Source organism: Cornus florida, unplaced genomic scaffold, assembly GCF_030987335.1.
Source record: "Cornus florida cultivar Cherokee Brave unplaced genomic scaffold, ASM3098733v1 CherokeeBrave_3.0.0_Hap2_Chr08, whole genome shotgun sequence".
Lineage (NCBI taxonomy): Eukaryota > Viridiplantae > Streptophyta > Magnoliopsida > Cornales > Cornaceae > Cornus > Cornus florida.
Genome location: NW_026775578.1, coordinates 20,935,709 through 20,950,460, shown reverse-complemented (window position 1 = coordinate 20,950,460; position 14,752 = coordinate 20,935,709). Strand labels below are relative to the sequence as shown.

Here is a 14,752-nt window from a genome sequence, read left to right as displayed (position 1 = left end):
TAGTATTGGATACTATGTCCTTAAGACAGATTCGCCCCACTATGGTGCTAACGGACTCAGTGGCGTCTATCTCCCATGATACAACGGTTTACATCCACCAGTAGCAGTACTACAAACTCGTGGATACGGCGAACCTCCTCCGCGTAATACTCTCTCTAACTCAAAAATGCATCTATACTATATAAATGCTGAATTGGGTGTAATCCGAACCAAATGGTTAGAACCAATCTTAATATGGCTCGATGAAATTGGATTAGGGTCTAAGTGGCTCGAACCACTTAACCTATGGTTTGAACCCACTTGGGTTGGGTTCAAGTCTAGAGAGGGAGATAGAAGAAAATGAAAATGAATGATTTACAAATGATCCAAATGGGGGTATTTATAGGCAACAAGGTGCCTTTTCGGGTGGGTGCAACCCTTTAAAAAAAAACTAAAAAGTAGTTTTTAAGTAAGGTGTCTTTTCGGGTTGGGTGCAACCCTTTGGAAAAAACTAAAAAGTAGTTTTTTAAGTAAGGTGTCTTTTCGGATTGGGTGCAACCCTTTGGAAAAAATTAAAAAGTAGTTTTTTAAGTAAGGTGTCTTTTCGGATTGGGTGTAACCCTTTGGAAAAAAACTAAAAAGTAGTTTTTTAAGTAAGGTACCTTTTCGGATTTGGTGTGTCTCTTTATCATTGGACACAACCATTTATATGTGTCTCTTCATCATTGGACACAACCATTAATATGTGTCTCTTCACATTGGACACACCCACTCCAATTCGTTGCAATGGTTTAGTTGGTGTCTGTTCACCAATAGACACATCCATTTTAATAGGTTGCAATGGTTCACATGGTGTCTGTTCACCAATAGACACATCAATTCCAATATGTTGCAACCCTTAAGAAACAGATGCAACTCTTTGGAAAATAGATGCAACCATTTGGAAATAGATACAACCTTTTGATTAAAAAACTAATTTTTAATTTAAATTCAAAAACTAACCACCCATTTAAATAAGCCCAGCCCAAAAATAAAGGCCCAATCCAAAATTCCATTTAGTAAAAAGAATAATCGGACTTTACAATTAGGCCCAAGCCCAAGCCCAAGCCTAAGCCCAAAATTTAGCTTATTTAAATTTCAATTGGTTCTAACATTTTTTCCATGTGGGACAAACACTTCTTACATTTTGCATACTCATGTAGGCTTATCAAAACACCACACTTTGGAACTAATTTTTCATTCACCCGGAAACAGATTTGAGAAAGTAAATATACCACGTTCATCTCTTTACGGAGAGAAACGCGCTCGCCTAGAGATTCACAAAAAATTCTTAGCTGAATCTATTCCAAATCTCATCCAAAGTTTATACTTTTAATGCCTCCGTTTCCAACAAATAATAATAAAAAATTTGTCACATAACCCATGTACGAAAAAAAAAAAAAAAACCCTACCTAAAAACTCTTAGTTTTCAAAAATTTATCATATCACCCCATTCCATTTGTTTGCCGTAAAAAAGTAAGAATGCAAACTTTTTAAATATTATATGATTAAAATGCCTTTTTCACCTCTTAATGGCCGAGATGTAAGGATTAAAATCATTTTACCTTGTTTGAGAAAAGCTAATGTGTTGTTTTGTAAAAGACTCAACCAATGCTAGGCATATCGTAGTTGAATGGGAACTACAAGGTTCTTTCATCCGACCATCACCGATGCCAGACTAATCTTTGTCAATGCGAAGCCATTTACTGTCCAAAACAGAGTTCATTGATATGTTACTCCATCTCGGTTTGATACATTGTATCTTAGGGCTGTCTTTGACAAGGACGGATTTAGGAGTGAACTTTATGCCCACCCAAATTTTTTTAATTTTTTTTTGCCAATTTTAACTCAGTTCTAAAAAAAAATTATTACTAATATTAGCCCACCGCCCCTTGGTCTTTGACATGGGCCATTCTAAATTATGGGCTAAACCTGAAATAGGCCTTGTTTGGGCTCATGCCATGTACAAAATTTGGCTCTAAGAGTAGGTCCAATAGATACAAATCCGGCGATTTTGGGCCAGATTTGAAGATTGGCCTGCTCCAATGGCATATAGGAAAAGTGGGCCCCATAAAGAGGAAAAAAATCAGTTTTTTGGCTGATTTTGGTCCCTTTTTTTTTTTTTTTTTTTTTTTTTTCTTCAAAATAATTGAACCAAAAAGTCGTTAAGGCACTGTTTGGCTGATTCAAACAATGCCTTAAAAGGCTTTTTTGGGCAAAAAAAGTTAACAAAAAATAGATAAAAGTGTGTTTTTATTTTTATTTTTATTTTTATTTTTAAATTTGCTTTTTAAAATATTCCTATTGACATTTAGTCGTTTTAGGCACTATTTGGCTGATTCAAACAATGCCTTAAGGGCTATATTGGTACAAAAACCTATTTTTTGAATTTTTTTTTAAAATAATTATATAAATATTTATTATTATTAGCTTTTTTTTTTTAAATAAACATTTAATTGTTTATTTCAAATGATATTAGAAACCTTTCATTGTTTAGTTCAAATATATTTTTTTATTAAAAAAAATATGTCTTTGTTTTCACTATAAATTAATAAATCAAATGATATTAATCAAGATTTCATACATATTGACTAAATAATTTAATCAATAAACAATTTAATTATTTATTTCAAAATAAAACATTACACAATAAATATTGCATTACATAAACTTCATAACAATTTTAAAATAAAATAATGCAACATAAATTAAACACATGCTTCACTAAAGCGGTTTCACAAATTTTCAATTAAATATTTTTCCTCAACCGCGTATTTGTCTCTTTGTTGCGAAATATAGCCGTTAGAAAAAAAGTTAAAAAATAAATTTTATTTAAAATTTTAATATTTTTAGAAAGCAAAAATGCACCATTGGAGTACATCTTATAACTAAAATTTAGTAATTCTAAAATATTGACGTGGTTATCGAAAATACTGATGTGACTATGGAAAAATGCTAATGTGGCAAATTCGGAAAGCCTGAATTTGGAGAGTCCATTGGAGATGCCCCAACGGAGTTAGTAAATTTTTTTATTTATTTAATATGTTTATACCTTTAAAAATAAATAAAAATTCAGGCTTTGTTTGGATCTTGTGCCCTGTATATCTTTTTTGCCCTAGTGGGTTAGTAAAATTATTTTATTTAATAACGATAATTTTTTTTTAGTGTTTCGGAACTCCGGTTCGACCGCCTGGATCAAAGTCAAATGCTAGCATTTTGCCACTTGTTCATCACCGATTGCTGACGCGGCAGAGACCGGTCTTAAATACTGAAACAGAGCAGAAGTGGAATTGAATTGCAGCTTATTCAATCAACGGCGAGAAGATGAAGATCATTCACGTTCCGTGTTTGAGTGATAACTACTCGTACATGTATGTAGTATTCCCTTTTCTGATATTGTTCAATCCATTGTTAGGGCTTTCAATTACTCACTCAATCGTCCTTGCATATATGTGTGTGTATATGTATATTTATATGTATATCTGCGGTGGATTATGTTGCAGAATTATAGATGAGGCAACCAAAGAAGGAGCAGCTGTGGATCCAGCTGAGCCGGAGAAGGTTCTTCAAGTTGCTAAAGACAACCAAGTCAACCTCAAGACCGTTCTCACCACTCACCACCACTGGTCTCTTCTATTTCCTCAGCAATACAATCGATTCAAGCTATTGAATTTTACAAATGTTAAAAATAACATTAGGGCTTTAATTGATCATCTAGGTCATTATTGTTGATTGGGTTAATGTATACTTTGACTTTGTAGCGGAATTGAGATTTGTGACATGACTTGAATGCTTATATATATATATACTTACTTATAGATGTTTATATGTGATAGGGATCATGCGAGTGGCAATGATAAGATAAAGCAGCTGGTGCCTGGGATTAGGGTTTATGGTGGTTCGATTGATAATGTGCAGGGGTGTACTGATAAAGTGGGAAATGGTGATAAGTTGTCACTGGGGAGTGATATTAATATATTGTGTCTTCACACTCCTTGGTATGTTCTACTACTAAACTTGTTCCTTCTAATTTGTCATGCTTCGACATTTTTGTTATCTCCTACAGGATTTGAATCAAATAATTTATTTTTTGTTGTTTTGAATTTATTGGAATTTTCATATAATTTTGTCCAGAATCTACAATCTGTTACAGTGTTGTATTGAAAAATTTGGAGTGTACTTACCATGTGGATTCTTGTTGAATGTGTGCAGCATGATCTGCTGGAGGATTATATCAAGTTGTCTACTGATGCGTTCTTTTAGGGTCTTTTGGACATTTTTATGGTTATTTATGGCCCTATTAACTTTTTACAAAGGTTTTAATCTATAAATTCATCGTATTGAATGGAACCATTTAAGAAAATGGTAATCATGTAAAAGAAAAAGATATTAAAATGTTGCATTTGGTCATGTCTTTTTATTTATTTATTATTATTTTTGGGGGATCTCCGAATAGGTAAGGCACCCGCAACATGCAGTGAGGACTTGAACCCTCAACCTCCCATTTGGGAAGAAGAGGAAATACCACTTGGACTAGGCTCTTCGTGGCCCATTTGGTTGTGTCGAGAACATCTAAAATGACCAAATACAAAGAGTTCGAATGGAAAATCTCTTATTTAATTGAAAACTCCATTCAAGATAAATGTGAAATGAATGGGGTCATTCAAATTCAAGACATTCAAACGTGTCATAACTCCTAAGCGTATTCAAATAGTTGAATTGTTCTCTAGTGGGAATCCTATTATATGAAAATCTCATCTTGTTTGTTCTTACTCTTTTTCTTTGGCCTGCTTTCATCAGTCATACCAAAGGTCACATTAGTTACTATGTGACCGGTAAAGAGGAAGAGGACCCTGCTGTTTTCACAGGAGACACCTTGGTGAGTGGAGATACTGATTTCATATTTTCTTGTGTTAGAATAGAATGCTTTTTCAATAGAATGAATTAGAATGTTTCATCAACGGCTCTATTCATTCCCAAGAATGGACTTCGTGTTTATAAATGGATGCAGTGAGGGTAACAGGTGGCTGTTGTAAGAAGCCAAGCTTTATTTAATGAAATAAATTATATTACCTTGACACTTTATTATGGCCCATTCATAACTAAAAGGCAACTTGTATGATATATTTTTTCTATTTTCTGAATGAACTTGTATGCTATTTAATAATTTGATTTTATATAATTCATCTCTATTTGTAGTTTATTGCTGGGTGTGGTAAATTTTTCGAGGGCACAGCAGAACAGATGTATCAATCGCTGTGTGTGACATTGGGTTCATTACCAAAGCCAACTCGAGTTTTCTGTGGTCATGAGGTGAATACACACTTTGAGTTTCTTTCTCTAAAGGATTATTAATTTTGTTTTTAGTTACATCACATTTGTTTTTTTTATTCTAATCTTTTGTGAAGGATGTGAGATGGCTGGTAGTGCCATGACCGGATATCCTATTGTGCGACCCTTATTAATTGTAACTTTTACATAAATAAAAAATGTTATAATGTTCAGTATAATTATCACCAAAGTAGTTAGGTTAGCACAGCCGTCCAAAATACTCGGTTTATCTCCTACGTTGCATGTGTTGCCAACTATCTTTATATTCTAGCATCTTACAGTGTTGAATAATGATCAAAATCCATTTGTCTTGGAAGAGGAATATCCTTTTCTTCAAGACACAGTCAGGCCTTAGTTGTGAGTTATTTATTATTTCAGCATGTATTACTGCATTAAACTTGGTAAGAATGTGTTATTATACCAAAGAAACCTTGAGGGGCTATTTAGGGGGTGTGCAAGTATAACATAAGACAAAAGTTTGGAGTTAAAACACTCTAGTTCCATCCTATTAAACTTCGAAAGATAGACATGCTATATAATTTTTGCAAGAACGATCTCAACAGCCATATTTCCCATTTGGCTTTTAATAACCTCCTGATCATGTATGACCTTGTAACTCAATTATTCCCTCCTACTAAACCAAAGATTTGGCAAGAAGGAAAACAATAGTTAATCTGTAAACATTAACAAGAAGGCTCTATCATACCGACACCATCATACAATTTGAGCTAAATTAGATTCTGAAGGAGAATGAGTGCTTGAACATTCCACATTCTCTGTCTTTAAACTATGCAAACTGATTTGGATGTGCCAAGCTCTCTGATGTTTGGATGTGCAATGTCTAAATATGGTTATAGCTGCTGTCCAATAAAAGAAGGCTACTTAAAAGGGGATGTGAGATTTCCAGATGACCTAGGCCAGGAAGAAAAAGCCTATGCTTGCCAAGAGTTTGTGAGAGGAATTAACAGAGATGATTTTTGGGTTGTGAATCAACCGTATCCCTTTGATCTTTCACTATGATACTAGCTGGAGCGCAATACTGCTAGATTCCTCAAAATTTTTAGCCCCTATTCGTACTGACTGAACAACCTTGATTCAGTTTGGTGGTGGCTTAATTGAACTTTCCTTTCTAAATGATTTTGAAACAGACTTAGCAATCTGTCTAGACCAGAACTGTTTCTAAAATGTTATCACCTCTCAGTACTTCATGAAAATAACTTTTTCATATCTGGAAGTGGTTCTATCCCTAAAGACGTGGCTATAATGAATAATTTGTCTCAACAATCCTATTGCGCATTGGAGTTTTATTTCTAAGCTCTACATCAATCTCAGAGATTCCTCTCCAGAGGCCACAACATCAAGGGACCAATCCGTTGGATTTCATTGTTGCACCATGTTCTTTTTATAGATTATAGATTATAGAGAGAGGGATGAGAGAGTAGATGGCAGAGAGAGAGAGAGAGAACTCTGATGAGAGGCGCAGCCCTCTTCTTCATATATTTACACACACTACAAACCTAATAAGCCTACATAGGCTTATATAAATGATACAAGTCAACTAAAGAATACAAGGGCCCTACTATTGTATGTAATTACATAATGGCCCATCATATATATGTATATAACATTCTAACACTCCCCCTCAAGCTGGAGAATATATATCAAATAATCCCACGTAATATTTTTTCCCGAATGAAGTGACAATCAACTTCAATATGTTTGGTTCTCTCATGAAACACAGGATTTGAAGCAATGTGAATTGTTGCTTGATTATCACAGAACAATGGAGTAGGAGTTTCAACTGTCAATCCAAGTTCTTTTAGAAAATGTTGTATTCAGGTTAACTCACTAGTAGTATGAGCCATTGCCCTATACTCAGCTTCAGCACTAGACCGAGCTACCACCGTTTGCTTTTTACTTCGCTATGTAACAAGATTTCCTCCTACAAATGTGCAGTAGCCTGTAGTAGATCTCCTATCTGAAGGAGAACTAGCCCAGTCGGCATCTGTAAAACCTTCCACCCTGAGATGACCATTTGATTTATATAGTAACCCAAAACCTGGAGCTTGCTTGAGATATCGGATAATCCGAAGAACAACAATCCAATGTGGCATTCTAGGAGCTCCCATGAATTGACTTACTACACTAACTGCATATGAAATATCAGGTCGAGTGATAGTGAGGTCGAGTGATAGTGAGATAAATTAATTTCCCAACAAGGCGACGAAAGCTGCCCAGGTCATTAAATAGATCACCTTCATCAGACACAAGTTTTGTAGTCGAATCCATAGGAGCATCAACTGGGCGACTACCCAACATACCTGTTTTTTCTAATAAGTCCGACATATATTTTCGTTGGGATAAACTTATACCCTTCTTGGATCTAGTAACTTCAATACCCAAGAAATACCTAAGTTTACCCAAGTCTTTAGTGTGGAATCGATATTACAAAAACAACTTCAACTTAGCAATGCCTTCAGAATCATCACCTGTGATCACAATAGCATCTACATACACCACAAGAAATATGAAGCCAGCTTTAGTGCGCTGGTGAAATACCGAATGGTCGGTCTGACATCTATTAAGACCAAATTTTAATGCCGCCTTAGAGAATTTTCCAAACCAAGCCCGTGGAGATTGTTTCAATCCATACAGGGCCTTTTTAAAGCGACAAACAGTGTGAAGATACTCCCCCTGAGCAACAAACCCAGGTGTTTGCTCCATATAAACCTCTTCTGCTAAGTCACCATGCAAAAAGGCATTTTTAACGTCTAACTGAAACAGAGGCCAATGTCTATTAGTAGTAAGAGAAAGCAAAACACGAATAGAAGAAATCTTAGTAACAGGGCAAATGTCTCAGCATAGTCAATACCATAAGTTTGGGTATAACCTTTGGCAACAAGACGGGCTTTTAAACGCTCAATGGACCCATTTGGAAGATGCTTCACAGTATATACCCAGCGACAACCAACAGGTTTTACACCTGGAGATAATGGAACAAGATTCCATGTACCATTCTGATGCAAAGCATCCATTTCATCTTGCATTGCTTTCCTCCAGCCCGAATCAGACAAAGCATCTTGCACAGTCTTAGGAACAAATGTAGTAGACAACTGAGAGGAAAAACATGAGAAGGATGGCGATAAGGAATTATAAGAGATATAATGAGCAATGGGATGATTAGTGACACACGAGCGAGTACCTTTACGAGGTGCAATAGGCAAGGAATCAGACACAGTGGACTGTGTTGGATCCAATGACTTTGAAGACGATGGAGGAAGCACGACAGCAGATGGCTTTGGTCTTCGAGTGTAAACCTGTAAAGGGGCAGGCAAAGGAGAACACGGTTGAAGAGAAAGTGAGGGAAGAGGAACCGCAGGAAGAGACGACTCAGGAGTAATATCAAGAATTGAATCACTATCTGAAAAATATGGGACGGACTCACAAAAGGTTACATCCGCGCTAATAAAGTACCGTTGAGAAACAGGACTATAGCAGCGATAACCTTTATGAGAACGAGAGTATCCAAGAAATACACACTTGTGGCACGCGGGTTAAGTTTATCAAAATTAGGACTAAGATTGTGGACATAACATACACATCCAAAAACTCTAGGAGTAAGAGAAAACAAAGGGGAATGAGGAAATAAAATAGAAAGTGGAGATTTGCCATCTAATACAGATGACGGCATATGGTTAATAAGATGACAGGCAGTAAGAACAGCATCACCCCAAAACCGTTTAGGCATGCGCATATGACACAAAAGAGCACGGGTTACTTCTAAGAGGTGGCGATTCTTACGTTCTGCAACTCCATTTTGTTGAGGAGTATAAACACATGAATTTTGATGAATAATTCCTTTATCACTAAGATATGTATCAAGGGTTGAAGAATATTCCTTAGCATTATCAGAATGTAGAATACGAATTGGGCATCTAAACTGAGTTTTGATTTCTTTTCGAAATTTTTGAAAAATTAAAAATAACTTAGAACAATCTCTCATCACAAACAACCAAGTCAGGCGAGAATAATCATCCACAAATGTCACAAAATAATGGAATTTATTTATCGAAGAATGCTTTATTTGGACCCCATACATCTGAATGAACCAAATGAAAAGGACTAGAGACACGATTATTAACCCTAGACTTGAAAGACACGCGATGATGCTTACTAAGTTGACAAACTTCACATGACAAGAATTTCAAATGACTAAGACTAGGAACTTGACGCTTCAAAACTTGAAGTGACGGGTGACCAAGACGACAGTGCCATTGGAATGGAGACAGAGAAGACTGAAGAGCGACGGGATCAGGTGCCAAATCAAAGTAATATAAGCCACCAGCTTCATACCCCGTACCAATCTTCTTCTTCCTCTTGAGATCCTGAAACACACAAGAAGTACGATAAAATGTAACAGAGCACTGAAGAGATTTAGTAAGCTTACTGATAGACATTAAATTAAAGGGAAACTGAGGAACATATAAAATAGACAAGAGAGACAAGGAATCACTAAGTTGAGTTGTCCCTAAACCTGAAACCTTAGTGGCTGTGTTACCTGGACTCGCCTGTTCAGGCCGAAGTGTCCGTGTCGGCACGACACGACATGGACACGGACACTGGATCTGAGTCGGATCCTTCATGGCGTCTACCGGACACGGCTGATAGATGACGAAAACTCAAACAAAGATGTTTGGGTTGGTAGTTGTGAAGGATTGCGAACTTTCTTCATGCTTTATTTGTTAAATAGGTTGCCATTAATGAGATTAGAAAACTTACTGGTACAACAATGGCTGTTTGATTCAAAAGTAGCGTCTTTCGAAGGTTAGAGAAGACTGAAGTGTACGCGCTTTGTTTGCACAAAATTTTGTAACGGCCGAGCGTGTTTTCACATTCTTACTAATGCTTTTAATACCCTTCAACGGTCACGATCATGCCACTTGTCAATTTGGATGTAAAAATATGGGAGAGTTTGGTCTTTTAATAAGGATAATGTTTTACAGCTGTAAAACACTATCTAAGCTATGAACAATTTACAACTGTACTGGGACAGTTGTATTATTTTATTTAAGTAATATCTATCGGTCAATCTCGAGCAAATTTTTTGACTTGACAGTTTGACTTTATAAATAAGGTAATATTATTATAATAGTTGTATTACCTTCCTTTTTTTTTTTTTTTACAGTAAATCCATTCATTAAAAAAAAGAAACTGTACAAGGAAAGGCCCAGCCCAAAGGCAGCCCAGAAAAACAAAACTAAAACAGGCCCACACAGGAGCACATTACAGTTGCATCCACAACTGTAAGAACAGGTACAAGTGCAACAACAGAGCAAAAAAAGAGAACCCGCATCACAAAAAAATAGAGCTTGGAAGGCTCCACACTGCTATCTTTACATTTATATATTTATTCAATTTTTCATTAAAAAACTGAGGTCTAACATAAAAAAGGGTACATTTTTTTCTTTTCCTACAAGTGTCCAAGTGTCCGTGTCCAACTTTTGGACACTTTTATTCCGTGTCCCCGTGTCCTATAATTTGATAGATGGATGGATCCGACCTCTGGACACGCACCCGTGTCTGACACCCGCACCCGAGTCCAGGTAACATAGCTTAGTGGATAAACTATTAGCAAGAGTAACTCTTTGAGAGGAAGGTACAGAATTAAAATCAGATAGAAGAGAAGAACATCCAGTCATATGATCAGATGCTCCAGTGTCTATGATCCAAGGACTGCGAGTGGAAGACAATAGACATGTGTGTGCAGTACTTGACTGGGCAAAGGTAGCCGTGGAAGATGAATTAGATGCTTGCTTATAAGACAAAAACTGAGTATACTCATCACGTGGAACAGGGACCGTATTTGATTCAGCTACGTTGTAAGATCCAGAAGCAACATCATTCGGAGAGGATGAAACTTGATTTGCATAGCTAGATGGTTTGCCATGAAGGTCCCAACAAAAATTCACAGTATGATTAGAAAGGCCACAATGAGTACATTTTCATGATTCCCTGCCATGGCCACGTCCTCCCCATGAATCATGACCGCCACGTGTAGAGCGTCCCCAACGACTTCCACGGTAAGAAGTATTTTCTCCCTTTGAAACTATCAATGCTGAACGCTCACCACTTTGCCCAGTATTCAAAGTTGAGGTATCATTTGTAAGTGTAGCGCGTTCAAGTCGAGAAAATACATCAGCAAGAGATGGAAGTGTGGGACTGCCCATAATCTGTGAACGAAAAGACTCATATGCTGATGACAGACCAGTAAGAAAACGGACAACATTAAAGTCTTCACGTTGTTGTTGCATACTCCGAACATCAGCAGTAATGGGCTGATATATATTCAGCTCCTCACAGACTCCCATAACTTTGGAATAATACTTTTCTATACTGTGATTACCTTGTTCAAGATTGAAGTACTGCTTACAAAGCTCATAAACACGAGTGATATTACCTGTCCCAGAATGCAGTTGCTGCAATCTGTCCCATACTCCGAACATCAGCAGTAATGGGCTGATATATATTCAGCTCCTCACAGACTCCCATAACTTTGGAATAATACTCTTCTATACTGTGATTACCTTGTTCAAGATTGAAGTACTGCTTACAAAGCTCATAAACACGATTGATATTACCTATCCCAGAATGCAGTTGCTGCAATCTGTCCCATATCTCCTTGGCAGTATCCAAATAAAGTAAAGTTGAACTGATTTGGGGTTCAATACTATTTATTATCACAGAGATGATCTAAGCATTTTCCTTTTCTCATGCATCAAAAGAAGCATCAGTTTCCTTTAGTTTCTCTTTAGTCAGATGAGTACCAAGGCCTCTGCCTTTAAGAAATTTTTTAATAGATTTAGCCCACAGTATGTAATTCTTCCCATTGAGTTTAATTGAAGTCATGGGAGAATGAAGACCAGATGTGGGAGAGAACAAATCTGAACTGGACGCCATGGTTAACCCAGCAAAAATAGAGAAGAAGAAAAAAAAATGCAGAATTTGTATTCTGGCCGAACCTGGAAAACGGGCCGGACCTGGAAATCGGTCCGGATCTGGGGCAACTGGGCCGGATCTGGGTCAACCGGGTCGGACCTGAAAAGCGGGCCAGATCTAATAATCTGGGTTGATCTTGAACCGGATCTCGACCCAATAGGTTTAAGTGAACCTGGATCGGGATAACCTTGCGCCGGCAACCAAACACTACCCTTCTCCTTCTCAATCAACGCCGGCGAGAGCAATAATCTGCTGCCGTCAACAACGAGCAAGGATCCTCACCTCCACAAGGCGAAGCCCCAACCACCAAATCTCGACTGCAGTAAGGAACCACACTCAGTTTCAGCGGCGACTACTCACGACAACCATTGGCGTTAGAAAACGGAGAACAGCAAACAGCGAGAGGCCGGATCGACGACGAAAAACGATCCCTTCACGAGCTAGTACACACCCTCGCACCGCGGTAACAACGTCAATAGCCAGATCTACGCTCTGATACCATGTTCTTTTTATAGATTATAGATTATAGAGAAAGGGATGAGGGAGTAGATGGCAGAGAGAGAGAGAGAGAGAACTCTGATGAGAGGTGCAGCCCTCTTCTTCATATATTTACACACACTACAAACCTAATAAGCCTACATAGGCTTATATAAATGATACAAGTCAGCTAAAGAATACAAAGGCCCTACTATTGTATGTAATTACATAATGGCCCACCATATATATGTATATAACATTCTAACACATCAAACCTTTTATCTTGAGAATCATTTTTCATTTTTTTTGTTTCTCTTGGACCGTTGAATATCTTAGGCACGTACACTGATCAAACTTCCCATTATGGCATGAAAGTTCAGGAAGCCCACTAATCCAATTTTGAAGGTTTTTTTTTTAGAAACAATTTATTTAATAAAACATGTAGCTTTGGTTGCTCCTATATTAATTATGTCTGATTCTGCTGGGGATTCTTCTCAAAATTCTCTCAATGCATTCTCTCTCCTGCTGGGTGCATAATCACAAACTCCACTTGATGTCTGTGTCCAACCAATATTCATCAGAAGAATGAACTTAAGTTTGAGCTGATTTCCTTTCTTTCAGCATTAGAAAGGCTTTCCTTTGTTTTGTGAAAATGATATTATTTTCTGTTCTCTATCTTGTGTTTTCTTTTCAGTATACAGTGAAGAACTTGCAGTTCGCTTTGACAGTTGAACCAGACAATGTGAGGATAGCCCAAAAGTTGTCATGGGCTCAACATCAGCAACAGGCGGGCCACCCCACTGTTCCCTCAACCATTGAAGAAGAGCTGGAAATTAATCCGTTCATGCGGGTTGATCTACCAGAGGTTCAGGTACTATCATTCTCTTTCAATGATTTTCGCCCATAATTTTTGAAATCTTTGTTAGAAGAAATAAAAAAAAGCTTATGGAGACCACAAAGACACCAGTGCATTATGGAATCAGAGTTCTAGTGCCACATAAACTTTGCTTATTTCTTTGTTTGTGCTTTGCTTTCTCCACATCTGTCATAACAACATTTTGCCATATCAGAACCAAATATGACTTTCTTAAGTAAAGTATTTCTTTTTCAACAGGAGAAGGTTAATTGCAAGACCCCTGTTGAAGCTATCGGGGAGATAAGGAAGCGGAAGGATAATTGGAGAGGTTGATCAAGGACTTATATACTACTGCATTTTGCTGTTCCTATTCTGTATGTGCTGTATGTGGTCGTGTAACTATTGTATGTGCTGTATGTGGTCGTCTGAATTTAGGCTACTAATATTCCCTTTATCCTCCTGTAATATATTTGTCAAAACATGAACAAATATTTCTTGTGATTGTTGATGAACTTTATTCCTGTTCTACCATGACAGTGAATCTCGGACTTCTATGAAAATATGGACGAAGATGGTGGATCCGATTGATATTGTAACACGGTGGATCACAATGACGTGCATCAAGTTTATAGAACAGTATTTGACAATTTCAGGAACTGGATTCGTTCTGTTGATATGCTATTATTGACAAGTTCAGGGACTTGCAAATTATCTGGTTGATATGCTGCGAGCTGACTTATATGATGACTGACCTTAATTGTACTTATTCCTCCTAAATTGTATTGATTTATCCTAAAGATTTGAAGAATTGCACAAAGACTCTCTATGTATGAATTGCATCTTTAAAATATGGACAATGGAATAAAAATGTTAGCTTTTGTCAAGTACAATACTGCTAGATTCCTCAAAATTGTTAGCCCCTAGTTGTACTGACTGAACGGCCTTGATTCAGTTTGGTGGCGGGTTAATTGAACTTTCCTTTCTAAATGATTTTGAAATAGATTTAGCAATCTGTCTAAACCAGAATTCTTTCTAAAATGTTATCACCTCTCAGGACTACATGAAAATAACTTC

General features: G+C 37.0%; 1 protein-coding gene across 3 annotated transcripts; it reads left to right on the top strand.

The window, feature by feature from the left end:
* Positions 1-3,241: 3,241 nt before the first annotated feature.
* LOC132270687 (hydroxyacylglutathione hydrolase cytoplasmic) lies at positions 3,242-14,562 on the top strand. Of its 3 annotated transcripts, none has more exons than XM_059771873.1 (8): positions 3,242-3,389; positions 3,522-3,644; positions 3,855-4,016; positions 4,819-4,897; positions 5,218-5,331; positions 13,517-13,693; positions 13,937-14,006; positions 14,216-14,562. In XM_059771873.1, exons 1-8 carry the CDS (start codon positions 3,343-3,345, stop codon positions 14,233-14,235), a joined length of 792 nt encoding a protein of 263 aa, XP_059627856.1. In that variant the 5' UTR covers positions 3,242-3,342; the 3' UTR covers positions 14,236-14,562. The 3 variants fall into 3 exon arrangements, with proteins under 3 accessions (XP_059627856.1, XP_059627858.1, XP_059627857.1); XM_059771875.1 differs by having other exon boundaries at positions 13,937-14,052; XM_059771874.1 differs by having other exon boundaries at positions 13,937-14,562.
* The last annotated feature ends 190 nt before the right edge of the window (positions 14,563-14,752 follow it).

Coding starts and splice junctions, on each gene's coding strand:
- LOC132270687 (XM_059771873.1), top strand. CDS start 3,343: ATGAAGATCATTCACGTTCCGTGTTTGAGTGATAACTACTCGTACAT. Junction 3,645..3,854: donor CTCACCACTCACCACCACTG/GTCTCTTCTATT, acceptor TATATGTGATAG/GGATCATGCGAGTGGCAATG. Junction 14,007..14,215: donor GCGGAAGGATAATTGGAGAG/GTTGATCAAGGA, acceptor CTACCATGACAG/TGAATCTCGGACTTCTATGA.